Source organism: Mustela lutreola, chromosome 4 (genome assembly GCF_030435805.1).
Source record: "Mustela lutreola isolate mMusLut2 chromosome 4, mMusLut2.pri, whole genome shotgun sequence".
Taxonomy (NCBI): domain Eukaryota; kingdom Metazoa; phylum Chordata; class Mammalia; order Carnivora; family Mustelidae; genus Mustela; species Mustela lutreola.
This window is the reverse complement of record NC_081293.1, coordinates 161,728,709-161,746,253: the sequence shown is the minus strand read 5'-3', so window position 1 is coordinate 161,746,253 and position 17,545 is coordinate 161,728,709. Positions and strand designations below refer to the sequence as shown.

Genomic DNA, 17,545 nt, shown 5'->3' with positions numbered 1-17,545 from the left:
ATGTGGCTGGCTGTACTTGGGTGCCCTACAGGACTGTTACTCCAGGCCACTCCTGAACCTCTGGTGCCTCCGTCTGGTCAGTCCTAAGCCCCAGCTTGGAAATAGAAGCCACCGATGCTACCCAAGAAGCAATTCAAACCACAGCATAGAAGCTGTGAGTCCTGCCGGCAGACTCAGGATGCTGGCACATCACGTGCAATTGTCAGACAGCAGACACGTGACTCAAGCTCCAAGGCATGGTTTCCCCATCTGGAGCAAGTGTTTCTGCTTGACGGCTTGTGGGGACCCAGTGAGTTAGACACTTGAGAGTTTGTTCTTGGTCCTCAGTCCATCTGTATTCACTCTTTATTCAATTGAGATGATACTCACGTCACACCAAATAAACCATTTTGAAGTGAATTATTCAGGGACATTTAGTACTTTCGCATGTTGTGTGCAAACACTACCTCTGTGTGGTTGCGAGACATTAATTAGCATCATCCCAAAATGAAACCCCGTATCTATTAGGCAATCACTCCCCATTTCTCCCCCCACCCTCACCAGCCCCAGGCAATAACCAATCTGCATCCTGTATGGATTTTAACTCATTAATGACATTTTTCATTTGTCACAGAAAAAAAAATCAGAACAATCAGATTTACCTCTCCTTTACCTATTCTTCTTGCTTTTCACGTCTTCAAAAACAGGAGGTTTGCTGTTGATGGAAAATGAGAGCATAGACGTGGCATAACTTTAAATCAGTGGTTTGTAAATTGTAGTCCCTGACTAACAGCATCCATGGTATCTGGGAACTTGTTAGAAATGCACATTCTTGAGTCTACCCCAGAAAAACGGAATTATAACTCTGGGGCTGGGGCCCAGCAATCTATGGCTTTAATAAGCTTCCAGATGATTCTAGCATACGCTCAAGTTAGAGAACCACTGCTTTCAATAAGCAAGATGTTCCCTCTGCAAGCTAGCAGCGATGCCTGCAGGTGCCTACTACGCATGTGCCATCCCTGGCCCAGGAGCACGCGTCGTGGCCTGAGAGGAGGTCTTCTGGTTCGGTTTCTGTGACGCAGGCACCTGCAGGGGCATTGTTCCGGCTATCTGCTGGCCTTTGGAAGAGTCCGCAGAGCTGATGTCTCAGCTTCCTGCAGTGATGCGGGGGTCCCTATGCGGGCATAAACTTATGTCATCCCTGCTGTTGCTGACTCTTTCCTTCCTGGTGCCGCCCAGCTCCATACTCGGCGGGAGGACTCCCCCAGCCGAGTGTGGCTCTGAGTGTTTGGTGTGTCTCACACGTTCTGGGTTGGTTTCACTGTATCAAAGTGCAGGCAGCGCTTCTTTTTGGTTGATTAATGTTCAATTTGAGATCTATTATGAACCTCCAGGCTTTAATTACTACACCATTACCCAGTCAATTCCTTGCCATTTTATATTTATGGCTTTTATTATGCCTCTGTATGTGCAATTGCCTAATTTTATTCTGGAAGGATTTCACCTCATTAGCTGGGTTTTATACCATTCTTCTCATTTGTCCAGATTGTTATTTATCTCAGTTCCCGGTGTGTGCTTTCTACTTTGTTCTCTTCGCTAATCTGACCTCTTATACATTCTTTTTCTCCTTTTCCTGGGATGCATTGTTCTTTTGCCCTTGGCAAGAGCTCTTGAAGTTTTTGCACACTCTGCCCTGGGGGTTCTGTATCCAAGTCACACTCTTGACTCAGTCATTCCACTGCAGCTGCTTGGTGTCCTTGGCCTTGTCCAACGGCCTTGAGGCCTGCCCTTCAGCCCTGGACATACCATGGATCGCTTTATTATCAGATTTATTTCTTCTTCCCCCAACTTCTGTATGTGTAATTGGAAGATGCATAGATGGAAGCTTTTTCTTTTTTTAAGAGCATGCTGCTAAAAATAATTTTAAAAATGTTTTTTGTAATGCTTTGTAACACACCTTCCCTCAGTCCCTCCAGTGTTTCAGAGGAATCTATGGTTTGGTATACTTGCCTGCATATTTTGTTCAGTTCCACCTCAGACCTGCTGAATCCAGCTCCGAGGGAGCAGCCCCCCGGTCTGCGTCTGGCAAGCTTCCTGCGATTCAGATGCCTACTAAAGTTTGAGAACCGCTGTTCCAAAGAGAGGCTGAAAGAACCTTAGGAAATCCATCTAAGTCAGAAATAATATTAATTCCACCCAACTCCTTTTGCCAAAAAGCAAGATTAATAATCTCTAACAGTTTTGTTTTGTCTTCTGTTTTTATTTTTCTTCGACAGCTTTGCCCTAGAATTATAAGAATATTTCAGTAAAGCAAAGAATAATACCCTGGCATGAGCTCATGTAATTACTTATAGCAATAGCAGATCGATCATCTCCATCACTGAAGAAGTCTCAGGCACTGAGAGGTCTTTACCTCCACTTTTTTTTTTTTTCATTCATCTGTACACCACTCGTGGGTAGGTGTCCCTGTCCCCATTTTTATAGGAGAAAACTGAGATTGAGGTTTAGGAATGTGCATCAAGTCACCACCTCTGTTAGAAGGTGATCCAGGAAAATCATTTCTGTCCAGAGCCACAGTACTATCTGCTCCTCTCTTAGCGTGGTGAGGACTCCCCTGATCAAACTTGGCAACTGTTTCACTGTCCCCCTTCTCAGTAGGAACAGGTAGAGTGTGTCGCCATGGGAATTGGTAAGCAGGACTGCGTGCTCTCGTGTCAGGTCACCGAAGTTCCTCCGTGGGGTTTCTTTCTGTGCTGTGTGACCTCGGGCAAATTTGCCTCAATTTGTCCATCTGTCAAGAGGGATGGTACAGTATTTCTATCATGCAGTAGGAGGTATCCCTTAAATGAGACAATCCGTAAAAGTGCTTGGAATGAGGCCTGGGAAGTCAGTGCTCTGGGTGAATGGCAGCTGTTGTTCGTGTTGCTCTGCCCTCTTGTCTGCACCTTTAAAGCTGTCTCCTTTAGGTTCCCTCACTCTGGGGCCTCGCTTCCCTTAGCTGTAGAATGGTGACAGTGGATCAGGTGGCTGAGCAGCTGGGATTCTGATTGCTCTGGTTCATTTTCCTGCTTGGCATAGTTTCTAGGATTGTAATGTTCCTTGTTCTCTGCCCATTTGAAATCATCTTATTAGGCTTTGGCGTGTTTGTTTGATTTTATGGACTTGCTCAAAATTCATGATCACAATTAAGCTCTTGTGCAAGTCCCTTGAGGCCACTCGGTGTACTTTCTAATGCTTCTCCCCAGCTTTCTGGGACCAATCACCATTAGCACTTGGTCCCATTAGTACCAAGGGGGAACAGAGGAGGAGTGTTCCCTCGTGGCCCCCAAGTTGCTGGGAGAGGACCTCAAGCTGGGCTTATACTTTGACCTCAGGAGAGGTCTTGGTCTTGGCGATGTGATCTAAGGGCTAACGCTTCATTTTGGGGTGTTTGGGATCCTGGTACTAACACAAGTTATTTCTGTGTTGCAGAGGGAGCCTCATGGAAGGTTTTGTTTGTTTGTTTGTTTGGTTTACTATAGGAGAAGATTGGTGTTTCCTCTGGTGGGTCAGGAAACAGGTTTTAACAGACTTGTAAGGTTTACAGGACTCTGAGGACAAGTGTCCCGTGGTGGCCGTAATGGTTTTGTATTGGGACTCGTTGCCCACATCGGTGGACCGTGACTGGTTCTTCAGGCTCCTTGCTCATTCCTGCACTTGGACCAGCGTGTATTCCCGGGAAGACTCCCACTTGAACACAAGCACAGGGGCTTCCTGTCTGTAGTTTTGGTGTAGGCAAGTGAGGACACTTCTTTATTTATGTGGTTCTCCTGCTGAAACAACGTGAGAGCCTCTGGCTTACTTACCAATGGCCCCCAGAGGGCCAGTGTCCCTGCAGTCATGATTTTGGTTTAGTTGCTGGTGAAAGCCTGGTGTAGATGTCAGCCTCTGGGTCACACAGGAATAGGAAGAGGGAGGGTGGTGAAGAGATCATAAACCCCAAGTAGGTCAAGTCTGGTTTAGGCGTTTTGCCTTTGTTTTCTGATTGAATTTGCACCACGGTCCTAGGACGTGAGCTCTCTGAAACTTCTGGGTAGCTCACAAAGAGGTGGGGTGCTTTGTGCACATGAAACTAGTTTTGCCCAGGCGTTCTCAGTTCGATGCTTGTCGTAGCAACTATGCTGAGCTATGCTCAGAAGTAGAGCAAGATGGACAGTTCCTTCTTTTTGGAGAGAACACAGTAGAAGTTCACACAATGTCTTTGGTGGCCTGTGAGGAGACCTCTAGGCTTGATCTGACTCTGAGAGTCAAAGCAGCATGTGAAGGAAGGCTTCCTGGGTGAGAGGCAGTGGAAGAGGCTCTCGAGGCTCTCATCCCAGGGCTGACCATGGGGAAGACAGAATGGATTGGGCCTGTCCTGGAAGAGGAGAGGTCAACAGAGGAATGCAGAGGAACACGTGTCAGGGACAAGCAGCTGAAGAAGTCAGCCATGCAATGCTGAGGCTGAGGCCAAGGGTGGCCACAGGAGTCAGAGAAGGGTTGAGTGCCAGCCTGTAGTTGGCCTTGTAGTTAGCCTGTCAACATCCAAGCCAAATAGGTTGGCCATCTGAACTGGTGGAGAAGAAGAAATGCAGAGCACTCAGAGAGGTACTCAGAATTTAGGGAGGGACACCCTGTGGGCTACTCTATGCAGCACTGGGTCACTCACCTTGAGCAGTTGTTACTGATCTTCACGGGATGAATGAGATAAGAGAGAACCTTATACTTTTGTCTAGGAGGAACTAGGATTTATAGAGCCACTTCAGTGAGATAGAAGAAATTGATCAAAGTTCCTTAGCTTCTTTAGTCATGAAATGCATTGAATTTTATGACAATATGGTACGGGAAGGACATCTTCACAGGAGAAATTTGGAATTTGAGGACATAACAACGAAATTCCATGATGGACCTAGGCTAGGTCTATGTGTGATACAAGTAAGTCTACTCTTCCTCTTGTGCCCACATTTTAAAGAGAATAATAGTAATGCCTGACTTACCAATCATTCGGACTTTGTTGGGGATCAGTTGATAGAAGTTATGTAAATACACCCTGCAAACCAGAGAGTATTTAAAACAGATTTTGTACTTAATATGGCATCAGTATCCAGTATTTTATTTCCTAAGACATGCAGCTGGTTATAACTTCTTCTGGGGTATGGCGTATTCTAAGATGAGTGATAATAGCAGGTTTTTGTGCTTCATCCATCAATGGTTTCTGTTCAAGTATGTTTGCTCTTAAAACTAAAGAGTGAGGAAAAAATGAAGATGGGAAAATATGCCTTGATATTTTCACATGGAACTTTTCAAAATGCCGCCCGTGAACATGGTTAATACCAGAATGTTGAAATTGACTACAGATAGATCAGCGTGTTAATTTTAAAGCAAAGAAGCTACCATGTCGTTTAAGAATTCTCTCTCACTCTAGTAATACCTTATTAGTAAGGTTCATAATCATAGTCTTTTTTGCAGGAATGTAGACCTTAAAATCCACACAGGTAACTTTAAAGACTTGTGTCCGCCTTGTTTAAAGACACCGCTCAAGAAGGAGGGTTTGTTTTTCTTTAGGAGGGTAAATATGGTAAGATGGATGGTACGTTAAAGAGTAAAGAGAAGGGCTTCTCAGAGCTGATTTACATATTGATTACTTAAATTACTCCTTAATTTAGTGCCTGCTAATAAACAGTGCCTTGGAAATGTTTCCGGAACGTTTATTGGCTGCAGTAATTCTATCTACGGTGTATGCAGATCACATCCTCATTAAATATTGATGTGCTCATGAAATGTTAATAGAATGTTAATGTGAAATGCAGGGGAATGTCCTCAGTGGGAGCCAGGAGCTGGCTGAAAGCTACCTGTCTTCTGTCTTCTCTTTGTGTTCAGTCTTCTTCTTGCTCCATTGTTTCCATTCATTCCCCCGCCCTCAGGAGATTTGGATTTGCGCCTTGATATATGGGGTGGCTGTTCCAGATACAACATTTTTAAAAGGCAAAGATTCCCTGATTGATGGGAATGGAGTTGTTTTCCTCTCCTGCTTTCCTGAACTGGAATTCCTGGTTAGAACTAGGAAGAATTCCCCTAGAAGGAAGAGGGTGATTCAGGCTCAACCTCATGAGTCTTTGTGCTCAGGCAGCTTGCCCGGAAGAGACAGTGAAGAGGAAACAAGCCTTTCAAAGCCTCTAGCACTGGTCCTTCCTTGCTCGATTGGAGAAGGGATTTAGTTGGAGTTTACATTCAGCTTTCTCAGAGAAAAAACAATCCACTCATAACATGTGTTCCGTAAAAAGACCGCAAAGAAGAATTTTTTTTATCGTAAATCCCAAGGACAATAATGTTATGTTCCTGGTGATATTCAAGACATAATTATTTATGTGAGCATATGTTCCACACGGTTGAAAAGTCTTACAAAATGGGATGGTTCATCAACCTCTTGGACCATGATAAAGGGGTAAAGTGGTAACGGGGACGGCTGTGAAAACTGCTCATGGGGGAAGTGGAAGAGGAGATTGAATGAGCAAACTGTGTTGTGATTGTACCTCGGTGTTAGTGCAGTGCTGGCAGAAATAGCCCTGAACAGTTAATGTGTTCTGGGGTACTGTGAGTGCATATAGTAACATATGTATATATGTGTGTTACACTGTTTGTGCAGAAAATGGTTGCAGCACATTTTTGTTAGAATCCTCCTCTTTTGGTTTTAAACAATGCAGATGACATTGAGCTCCCTCACACCACCATGCTGTTGGGAACCCTGTCCCTATCAGTAAGATAGCACTTTCGTGCAGTTTTCCTTCTTCCCCCTTTGCTTCTCTCCTTCCAAGTATTCTTTCTTTTCTCTCACTTTTCTCAAAGCCTTCCCTTCCTTGTCCTCATCATTCCTTGTCTGCCTCTATTGTCTTACTTTTCTGTGACCACACGCTGAGTGCCCCAGGCAGGCCCACTCTGAGCCACCCTCATCTCTGCCAGGGATGCTGCCCAGGCGCTCCTTTCTTTCTTCTCCGCTGTTCTCTGTTGTCTGTATTCATAGATCTTTTCAAAACACACCAGGCTGTGTCACTCTTGTCACTTGCCTGCCTAAATGGTTAGTGTCTCAAGGTCTTAGAATGATAACCCACACAGTCCTGGGGCAGGGGCTCTGGCTCACCTCTGCTCTCCCCTTCAGGCTCTTGGAACCCCAAGTGCTGCCCTGCATCACCCCAGGCTCCTTTGCTTTATAGACTGGGCAGTGTGCTGGCCTGTCCCTCATACGTCCTACTCAGCTCAGGGGCACTGTCCTTGATCCCTACACCTGGAACCTTCTTCCTCCTGGACCTTGACATGGCACTCTCTTTTGCATCCTCAATTTCCAGCAGTCACTTGGTTATCAAAACTCTCCTCCCCAGGCCTTCCCCCTTGCCCTTTAGCACCTCAATGAGTTAAATTTCTTTTTCATAGGACTTGTGATAAACTGTAATTATCTATGGTTTCATCTGTCTTCCTCAGTGGAAGCTGGTTTTTCCTTTTGTCGCCATCTGATTTTGAAGTTCAGTGTCTTTAAAACAGAGTTTTATTGTTTTACTTTTGTTTAATCCATGTGTACAATGGCTCCCTTAATTGTGGTGGGAAAATCTTAAACTATCTTAAGGGTAGAGGAGAAGTTATCAGACCAGCCGAACAGTTTTCAGGGGAAAGGGTTGAGCAAGTAAGATCTTTGCTCTAGGAACAAGTGGGACAGCCCCTCAAATGCTGCCAAGGCTCCCACTGCCTCTCCTCTCTGCTTTCCTTTGTGTGTGGGCTTGCTTATCTTTAAAAAAAAAAAAAAAAATTTTTTTTTTTTTTTAATTGCAGGCTCACATTCAGATAGCTTCTGCACTCATAGCTCTTGGGTACTGTCAGCACAAATGGACCATTTTATTTTCCCTTTTTGTAGGATAAGTCTCAGGGAGGAACTCTGATTGGTTCTCTTTGTGTCACATGTCCCTTACGCATGCTCCAGTTAGTTAACATGGGGGGTTGGGGCCCCTGGGTGGCTCAGTCACTTAAGTGCCGGACTCTTGATTTTGGCTCAGATCATGATCTCGGGGTGGTGATAGTGAGCCCTGTGTTGGGCTCTGAGCTGGGCGTGGAGCCTGCTTAAGATCCTTCCTCCCTCTGCCCCTCACACCCCCACTCACTCACTCTGTCTTTTTCTCTTTCTCTCTTTTTCAGACAAACAAAAGTTTCAAACTAATGCCAGGGGTGAGATCTTGTAAGAGCATAGAAACTCTGTGGGAGATACGTGACAAAAAATGTGGGAGTTGAAGGCACAGAAGAGCTGCTACCCCCCAGGATAGGGAAGTTGTGACGGGGGAAAGAGAGCAGTCTTACCACTTCAGTAAATGGTCTTTCTAGTCCTGTTTTGAAAAACTCTCCATCCATAGGCACTTCTGTGTCAGTGTAAACCAACGAGCAAAATATCCTCTTAGAGAGTGGGAAGTTTTAGGAGATTTGGAAAATGTGAGAGTTTTAGGCGCTGTATACTGAGAATATGAATGGAGTATATTTTTTGTTTGGGCCCCAAGCCTTAGTCTGGTAATCTGAAGTGGCTCTGTGTCTCTGTTACCGCAGAGTCAACATTTCTGACATGTTCCACAAACTGATTGCCCTTTCCGACCTGTTCGTTCTTTCCTCTTGCAGATCGTGCTTGAGAACAGTAGCCGGGAAGACAAGCATGAGTGTCCGTTTGGCCGCAGTAGTATAGAGCTGACCAAGATGCTGTGCGAGATCCTGAAAGTGGGCGAGCTGCGTAAGTGACACCTGGTTCCCGCGTGGTCCTGGGGCTTGGCAGGCACCCCACTTCCGGGGCTGTGCCTGGACCTACACGAAGAATTCCCGAGGGGCTGGTGAGCTATGCCTGGGCATCCCTGTGGACCCAGCATTCTTTGGCTCAGGTTTCCGTGTGTGTATTTCTGCATATCTGTTCTGGGAATAACCGTTCTTAAAATCTACAAGAATGGGGAAATTGGCAGGTAATATGACTAAATTTCCAATATTGTAAACATGAGAATATGTTAAAACAGTCCTATGCTTAGTAATCTGTTAAAGAAAGAGATCTATGGCTGCTTTTTAAAAATTCCAGTTTTTTAACCTATCAAAGGATCATTTTCTCTTCTTTCTTTTGAAACCGTTTTTCTCTATAAAGAGAAATTGAATACCTTAATAAGATCCTCTTGCTCCCAGGATCTCCCTTGTTTAGAATGCTTTCTCTAAGCAAGAAGGAATTGTAGAAGAAAATGGGTAGTTGATCATGAGTATGTGGTCAAAGATAAGCTTATTGCTCTGTTTCTTACTTTTATTACAAAATTTAGGAGGGGACCCCCAGAAAAAAGAGGACATAATGATATTCCTGTCTTTTGTTCATTGGTATAATTTGGGTTGAACCTGTTAGGATGCATCAGATTTAACCTGGCCTGCAGTCATTGTCGGCACCAAACCTCCTTAAAGTGGCTGACTTCCCTCCCCTCCAACATCTCCAAAGCTGACGCCTGTACACATCTTCCCTTGTAGGCTTAATCACTTGGGCGCCAGAGAAAGACATTGGGTGAGAGATGTTGGGTGTATGGTAATGTGGTGAAGGCATAGATATTCAGTTACCTGCTTGAGAGCTTAAAATAATGGTCCGAAATGATAAATGGAAAGGAATCCGATGATTATTGGAAAGGGGGTCGTGCTTCACCTACATCGTAAGAACTGACTCCAGGTGCTGCTCAGGTAAACAAGGAAATGGAGAACGCAGTAAGGAAACGCTGAGAACAGCCAACTCTTACCCTCCTCCAGGGCAGGTGGATGGGGAGAAGAAGATGAGCCAACATGGTAGTGCCATGGAGGTTCATTCCTTGGGAGCCCAAATTAGGGCATCTTGGCATGGAAAGAGTAGCAGCCTGATCTGAGAGAGGTCTGTGTCAGTCTGCTCTGGTTCAGGGATCACCGAGGATAATGTCTCCGTTTATCTGGATCCTTGACCCTGCTCCCCTCCTGCTCTCCATCAGACTAACTTGTTGAGATTTATGCCTGCCGCCGAGCTTACTGTTTATTCGGTTGAAGGATTAAAGTCCTGAATTTGGCAGATCCTACTGAATTCCTCAGTCTGATTACTATGACTGTTTTGTGTTTGGGTTGATTTTATGGGGGAGCTACAGCAAGTCACTTGCTGAGAAGCATTATAAGAGTACCTGAGGTTTTCAGAAGCTGGTCAGCGGTCTTGCTCTACCTGGCTGGGGCTTGTCCTGTCTTTGGTTTTGTTGTTGTTGTTGTTGTTTTTGTTTTGCTTTGTTTTGTTTTTCCCCATGTTGCCCCCTTCCCTGTGGCCTGCTTTGGGCTATCAGTTTTCATCTTGATGGCAGCAGGAGGTGGATTCTTTCATGCTTCATTATTATACCCAGCCTCTGCTCTTTTCCTTTGCCCAGCTGGCATGTATCTAGCATGCTAAAGGTTAACACAGAACAGAGATGGAGGAGTCGAGGGAGGATGCTGGGACTAATGGGCAGCTCGGTTCTCTTTCTGCCACATAGGACCTTCGTTTCCTTGGCTAATGTACTCAGACTTCGCCATGCTCCTACACCTCCACATTTCCCCCAGATGTAGATTGGTAGTATTTGGGGTGATGATTGGAAGACCTCTGTTCATTTTGGCTTGGTCACAGATAAGGACCCAGGGAACAGATCATATTCAGCCTAGGGAGACTAACTCAGAAAAGAGGGCCAAGTTCTAGGCTGTGTGTGGGCAGGACAAATGTGGATCTGATTCAGACTCTCATCCACATCAGGGGACCCTATTTGCTGGGCAGGGGAATGGGGAGACTGTGGTGACAGGAGTCTGAGCAGACAGTGCTGCTCAGGTGAGTGGCAGCTCTGTGCTTCGCAGGAGGGAGGGTGGGTGCAGAATAAGGAATGACCCCTGGCAGATGCAGAGCAATCCTTCCACACTGTTGAGAACCTGGTATGAAACCAGGAACAGGACAGAACCTCATTCCCAGGGGCTGAGATGAAGAGTGGGAATATTTTGGGGATCTCTGGGGGTACCCCATATGCTGTGCTTGCACTGTATATTATTCCATATCTCACCTTCTGCTTCAGAGAAGGTTCCAGCCTTCTGCTGCAGATCATTTAGTACCTGGTCAGGCCCATCTCTGCAGTGAGGTTGGCCTTGGTCACCTAGGGCCTGGCATACTCATGGCAAGCTCCCTTTGTCCAAGATGACAGATGTATGTATTCATCTATTTAATAAAAATCTATTGATTACTTACAGTGTGCCAGAGATAATGATGGGCATGGCAGATACAAAGGTCAATCAGATACAGTTCCTGTCCCCAATAAGCTTGCACTTGAGAAAGTGTAAGAATGATTTGGGACTAATATCTTCCACTCTTAGTTTAAGTAGTTGCGTATTTATTTTAAATGCCCATTATCTATTCTAAGGCATAATTTTTCCAGTGTTTTGATAGTTTGAGTTTTCAGATTGGCCTATTGCTTGCACTGCAAAGGTCATTCTGGACATTTTGCAAGGATTATAGAGGACTCCACGTTTCTAGAGTCTACATGCCCAAATGAGTTGTTCTCTGCTCATAAAATATTAAAGGATTGCTACATTCTGATTGAGTGCTAGACATAGAATGATAAAACACCCTGTGGTAAGAGGAAAATTGCTTTTTAATGGATTGCCTTTTGCCCACTGCCATATTAAATAAGTTACTAATATGGAAAACAAATCTGAGTATACCCTGATGTTGAGGGAAGTATCTGTTTTTCTTCTGAGGAAAATTGGTTTCGCATACAAATCCATCTTCCTTTGGTTTAACTGTGTCTGTTTTTCTGCTTCTAAGTTCATGGTTCTCAGATTCGTGTCAATAATTGACCCCTGAGATCACGGTTGTGCTAGATGTATAAGCAAGTGTGGAGATCAAAGAAATACCAATTAAAAATCTAACTGAGCAAAAGGACATATACAAAAGTAGAAAAATTTAATTTTCTACAAATGCTTTGTCTTTTGCTTTAACTTATAGTTTTTTGAGGAAACCCACTTCTGAAATACCGGTTATCTTTTGGTGTCCAAAGCAAGCATATTAACATTCAATTAGATTACTGATACCAAGTATTTATGCACAGTGTTTTTAAAACTACTTCTTAAAAAGAACTCAATTTCTGCTTCCCAATTATTAACACTGCAAGAGGCCAATGTTTCCTAGTGTGGCATAAAAAACAGCATCTGATAATTTATATGCTTAGAGCGCTTTATCAAGGTTATTTAATTGAAACCTGTTACACCCCCGGGAGTTAATCAAGATCAATAACATCTATGTTTATTAATGAAGAGAAGACTTACACTTACCAGATGTTGTCTGGGTCACTGAGCTCAAACCAGTGTTCAGGAAGCCCAAGGAATAGTGCAGAAAGAAGCAGAAAAGTGGGGTGGTTGCATGTTGGCCCCAGAATGACCCGTCTCTGAATCACAGATCAACTACCTAATTGGATGCCTTGAGCATGTTTCCGGTCTGTTCTGAGCTTCTGGTTCCTTATCTCTAAAATAAAGATAATCCCTGTTGCACATATTTTTCGGGAGGGTTCAGTGAGATAATGGGCGCTGCTTCTATTGCAGGATAGATGGTTTCTTTGCAAGTGATAGCATTTTGCTTTGCACAAGTGGACGGCGGCTTCAGTGATGGCAGGAGAACGTTCTGACTTCAGTAACAGCTAGAACCAGGATCTGGAACAGTGACGCTCGTCTCTTCACTCTTTCCATTCTGACTAAAATTATTCCTTGTAATCTGCTTCGTCCATGAGGCACTTTTGAGAGCAAGGCGCTTGTTTTCCCTTAGTTTCAATTTTAAAGATCACGAAGAAGAATCCTTATGGACCTGGGTGTGGTCACAGATCTCCCCGTGGCGTGGGTAGTGCAATTGGAAACCCCAGTTAGAAGAACAGGATTGAAGCGGAGTGGAGAGCGAGACTTCAGAAGAAGAGGTGTATTTGGGGGTGTGTGTGGTGGGTCAGGGTGTTGGGAGGTGGGAGGTGGTGCACTGGCAGAAGATGGGAGGTGTATCACAGACAAATGCAAAGATACTCACTGTAGTGTGAAGTCCTTAGGCTGATTCCTGGCTCTTAACTAGGGCTAAAAAGTGGTGACTATTGTTTGGGTTCTTACAGCCCTGTTCCTAAATCCATAATAAGTTGTTGAAGGATAAGAGGAAAACTTGATTTCTGACACAATAAGTTAATTACTTCTCTTTTGGTTGTTACCTCAGGCAGTTATCTTCCAATATCAAGTGGAGCTAGGGTATTTCTTTTTGTCTCCCGTTCATTCAGTATCTACAGGGCTGTTCTCTATGAGTCAGGATCTACTCTCTGGTGATGTGGACTTAGAACACACACTCTGTCCTCAAGCAGCCTACATGCTGACTGGAGAGTCCTTCATATAAACAAATAATGAGAAAATGCATTGTCATTTGGAACATTATGTTTAAGTTACATTAGCGTCACTAAAAGGCAGTGGTTGGTTCTTTCTGCTCATGGGAAGTTGGACAGACTAAAGAAAGGAGAGTCTTGGGAGGTGTGACACAGAAAAGGAGATACTCAAGAGATGGAAAGAATAACCAGGTAAGCACAGATATGTGTATGGTGGGCAGCCACTGTTAAAAATTCCAGGCAGTGAGGTGTAAATAAAAAGACTTGGAGGTTCAGAGAATTCTGGTTCCATGTGGCTAAAGCAGATGGCTCAAGGGAGCAAACAAATGAAAGGGATGCTGACAGAAAAAGCAAGAGTTAAATCATAAAGATTTGCCACACAGAGGAGTTTGGACTTTACAAGCAACGGGAATCAATAGGAGGATTTTTAATAAGAAATGCCCTAGTCCTGGGCATAAAATTCTAGAATTAGATTATGTCTTCTGGTTATGACAAGAACTTGTGAGTGTGATAATGTATGGGACCAGGACCAGGAACAAGCTGACCTCACTCTAGCCCTAGGCCAGCCAGGATAGCAGTTAGGAAGCTTTCAGCTGCAAGTTATAGAAATCCCAACTCAAAATGGCCTATGTAGGAAGAAGCTTTATTGAACATCATAACTAAAGAGTTGAGTAAGTCCTAGAGTTGATTAATTTAGCTGTTCAGGAATATCATCAAGGACCCAAGTTCTTTCTGCCTTTTGGTTCTGCCATCCTTGATGTACAAAATTTGTCCTCAGGCAGATAGAAATATGGCGGCCATCATCATATGGTCCAGAGGAACAAGAAGCTGTGTATTCTAGTGAGTCTCTTTTAGATGTCTAGAAAAGTTTCCAAAAGTCCTTCAGCAAACTTTCTCTAATGTCTCATTGGCAAACACCATGGCTTGTGCCTATGCCTAACTGAGTCTTTGGTAAGGGGAATAGGACCAACATTAGCTATTCCTTAGACTGGGCATGAAATCAAATTCCTTTTTTTTTTTTTAAAGATGTTATTTGTTTATTTGAGAGAGAGCAAGCAAACGAGAGAACATGAGCAGGGGGAGGAGCAGAGTGAGAAGGAGAAGCAGACTCCCCCTGAGAAGGGAGCCCAGTGCAGGGCTCCAACCTGGGACCCCAAGATCATGAACTGAGCTGAAGGCACAGCCTTCACCAGCTGAGCCACCCAGGAGCCCCGAACCAGCCTTCCTTGAGTATACGACCACAGGATGATAGGTAGCTAAAGAAAATTGAGATTTTGTTCAGATGGGGAAAATAGCTACTTGCAGCCCTTAATTCTTTCCCTCTACTTGGAAAACTCTCTTCTGCATTTCCCTACTGCAGTAGAAAACTATAGCAAATTGAAGTCTGATTACAGCCCTCTGTCATTTTGCCTTTACTGGGAATTGGGGACTGCATTAGAATTTTTTTTTTAATGTAGCAATATCAGAGGTTGCAGAAAAATGGTAATTGAGTTTTGATTATAATGTATTTCATTTCTCATCACTAAGATGCTCGGGCTCCCCTACCTTACTTTCCTTTTAGCCGATGTCTATTTTTCACTCCCTCAATTATGCTTTTGTATGTGGGTTATTCTCAAGTGTATTTTGAAGGGCAGGATGGACATACATTTGTGATTAAAGTTTTCATATTTCCCTGAAACAATTTTGCCATCATCACCTATTTGACCATATATAATTAGATTAAAACTTAAGAGCTACTTCCTTGTTTTGAAAAAAACAAAAATAAAATCTACATCACACGCTATGAAAATACTCAGCATTTCCCTACTTTGTCTTTCAGTGGCGATATTTATTATAACACACCAGTAGTGCTGAGTGAAGCACCTTGTATAATTCATCACCCAGACACCTCTGCTTTAGCAAGTAAAAATAACACAGACGAGCAATCTGAAAGAACTCTTTGGAGTAGAGCAGCAATTAGAATAGACACAACGCTGGGACATTGGTGTTTTCGTACTTTGAGAAGTACCACCCATCACTTTCACTCTTAGAACATTCTGGCTTCAGAAAACTCAAGAAAAGTAGATTGAACAATTAATTAAGCCTCTTTAGGACCCTCCCCACCCCCCCTTCAGTAACAGCTTATACCCATGCTCCATGGAAAGTTGAAGCCTGTCAGATCTCGTCTCAGTCTTGAATCTTCGTTTTTGATGTCTATTTTCATATCTTACTTCAACGTTAAGTTTAACGTAAAAACAAACTTAATTAATTATTTAATAATTAGTCAATTAATTTTAAAAAAAGTTCGTGGTCTGAGCCTATATTGAGAAAGTTGTATCCACTTTGGGCCCAAATTAAAAATGTCATAGGAGAGCGTATAAAAGTCCATTGAGTGTAGTATTTATGATCATTCTAGAACTGTTATCAGGATTCGTAATAGTGTCACAAGACAGGAGGACCTAATATATAGTTCTTGCATTCAGAATCAGAAGCAGTTGATAACTGGCACAGCTGAGACAAGTAAGGGCTTTTGTCAAGACAGTTCACCATCTTGCTCCTTAGTCTCCCATTTGGAACCTGGGGATATCGTCCTCACCCTCCCCATCACCACAGCCACCATCATGATCATTCTCATCTCAGAATTAGATGAAGAAATATAGGTTAAAGTGTTTTGTTAACTGTAAAACGCCCTATTTGTGAAGGAGATAACAACCAAACTTCGCACAGATTTAGAGACCCCGAGTTGTCTCTCTTCCTGTCGCAAAGTCAGCTCCGTGACTTAAGAACTTGAAGTTCTGCGTGATTGGCTGGCGTTTCAGAAGATAGTACTTGTTGATCCTTCTGAAATCACGAGGTAATTTTTATCGCCGTAGAAAGTAATTGCTGAGAGAAATTAAGCTTAGCCGTTTAAAAGAATATCTCAAGCACATCTCTTTTACCAGTGGATGAAAACAATTCATATTTATCACAAGCAGTTTTTAGCACTTGCTCCTTGTTACCTCGTTTCCGAGAAGACATGTAGCTGAAAGCGACCAGCATCCATTTCTTTAGTCTTTGAGGTTCCAGATTGACAGATAAGCCTGTCTCTGATGTTCTTGATTGAGAGGTGAGCCTGGTAGGTTTGCTGAACCTCATGAAGAGACAGACACAGACCTGTGGAAAAAAACACAGATGCCCACTTGTCTTCCCTCCCACCATGTAGAATTACTTTTCCACCAGCTTCATCTCAAACATCACATGACCATTCTGATTCCTCTTCTGAGTTCCTGCTGAGGAGGACGTCCTTCTCAGAATTCCTATAGCACTTCATCTCTGCCTCTTTTATTATACTTCCTCCTGTTGTAGAAAACTTTTTTTCCTTTAATTCCTGGTCCTGCTTCCCTCAAAGTTGAGGTGGTTTATTGTAAAGTATAGAGATAATTTTAAAATAAATAAGTGGTGAAAACAAAGGCAAATAAAAATTATAACTGAAATGGATTATGAAGGTTTGCAAAGTGCATTTTATTTATTTATTTATTTGACAGACAGAGATCACAAGTAGGCAGAGAGGCAGGCAGAGAGAGGGGGTTGGAAGTAGATTTCCTGCTGAGCAGAGAGCTGGATGCAGGGCTCGATCCCAGGACTCTGGGATCATGACCTAAGCTGAAGGCAGAGGCTTTAACCCACTGAGCACCCAGGTGCTCCCAAAGTGCATGTTTTAAAGGCCTTCATATTTACTAGTGGTAGACTTGAATTTGGCTCAAAGATTTGTCCCAGGGAAGCAAGAGGGGCTCCGTAATGGAAGACAGATGAGTGCACATCTCACATGAGGAAGCTCAACGTGTAAATCCAAATGCTAGTTTCTGTTAAGGCTAAAATAGTATTTGATAGCACTTAATATTTGTTAACGATGATGGAATAGACATGTTCTTAACACTATTTTTTTAAAGCTTCTGTAAGGCAGCCAACACTATATTTAAAATGGTGATAGCGAAACAGTTTTCCCATTAAATGCTGGAACTAAAAGTTGGGTGCTGTCGAATGCTAACATTCACCAATGTTTATTTCTCCTTGATCTGGAAGAGAGCAACAAATAGAGGTATAGTTCACTGATAGAAACAAAATATTTTAGATTATAGACAATAAAACTATCTCTCTAGAAATTCCTGAAGGAGCGA

General features: G+C 43.4%; 1 protein-coding gene across 14 annotated transcripts in view; it reads left to right on the top strand.

Moving 5' to 3' along the window:
* Positions 1 to 17,545, top strand: part of ELMO1 (engulfment and cell motility 1) — a 526,731-nt gene that overhangs the window by 277,849 nt on the left and 231,337 nt on the right. For all 14 annotated transcript variants that reach the window (XM_059171566.1, XM_059171573.1, XM_059171568.1 and 11 more), the window contains one exon: positions 8,647 to 8,755. In XM_059171566.1, coding sequence (XP_059027549.1) covers positions 8,647 to 8,755 — 109 coding nt within the window. The remainder of the gene's footprint in view (positions 1 to 8,646; positions 8,756 to 17,545) is intronic.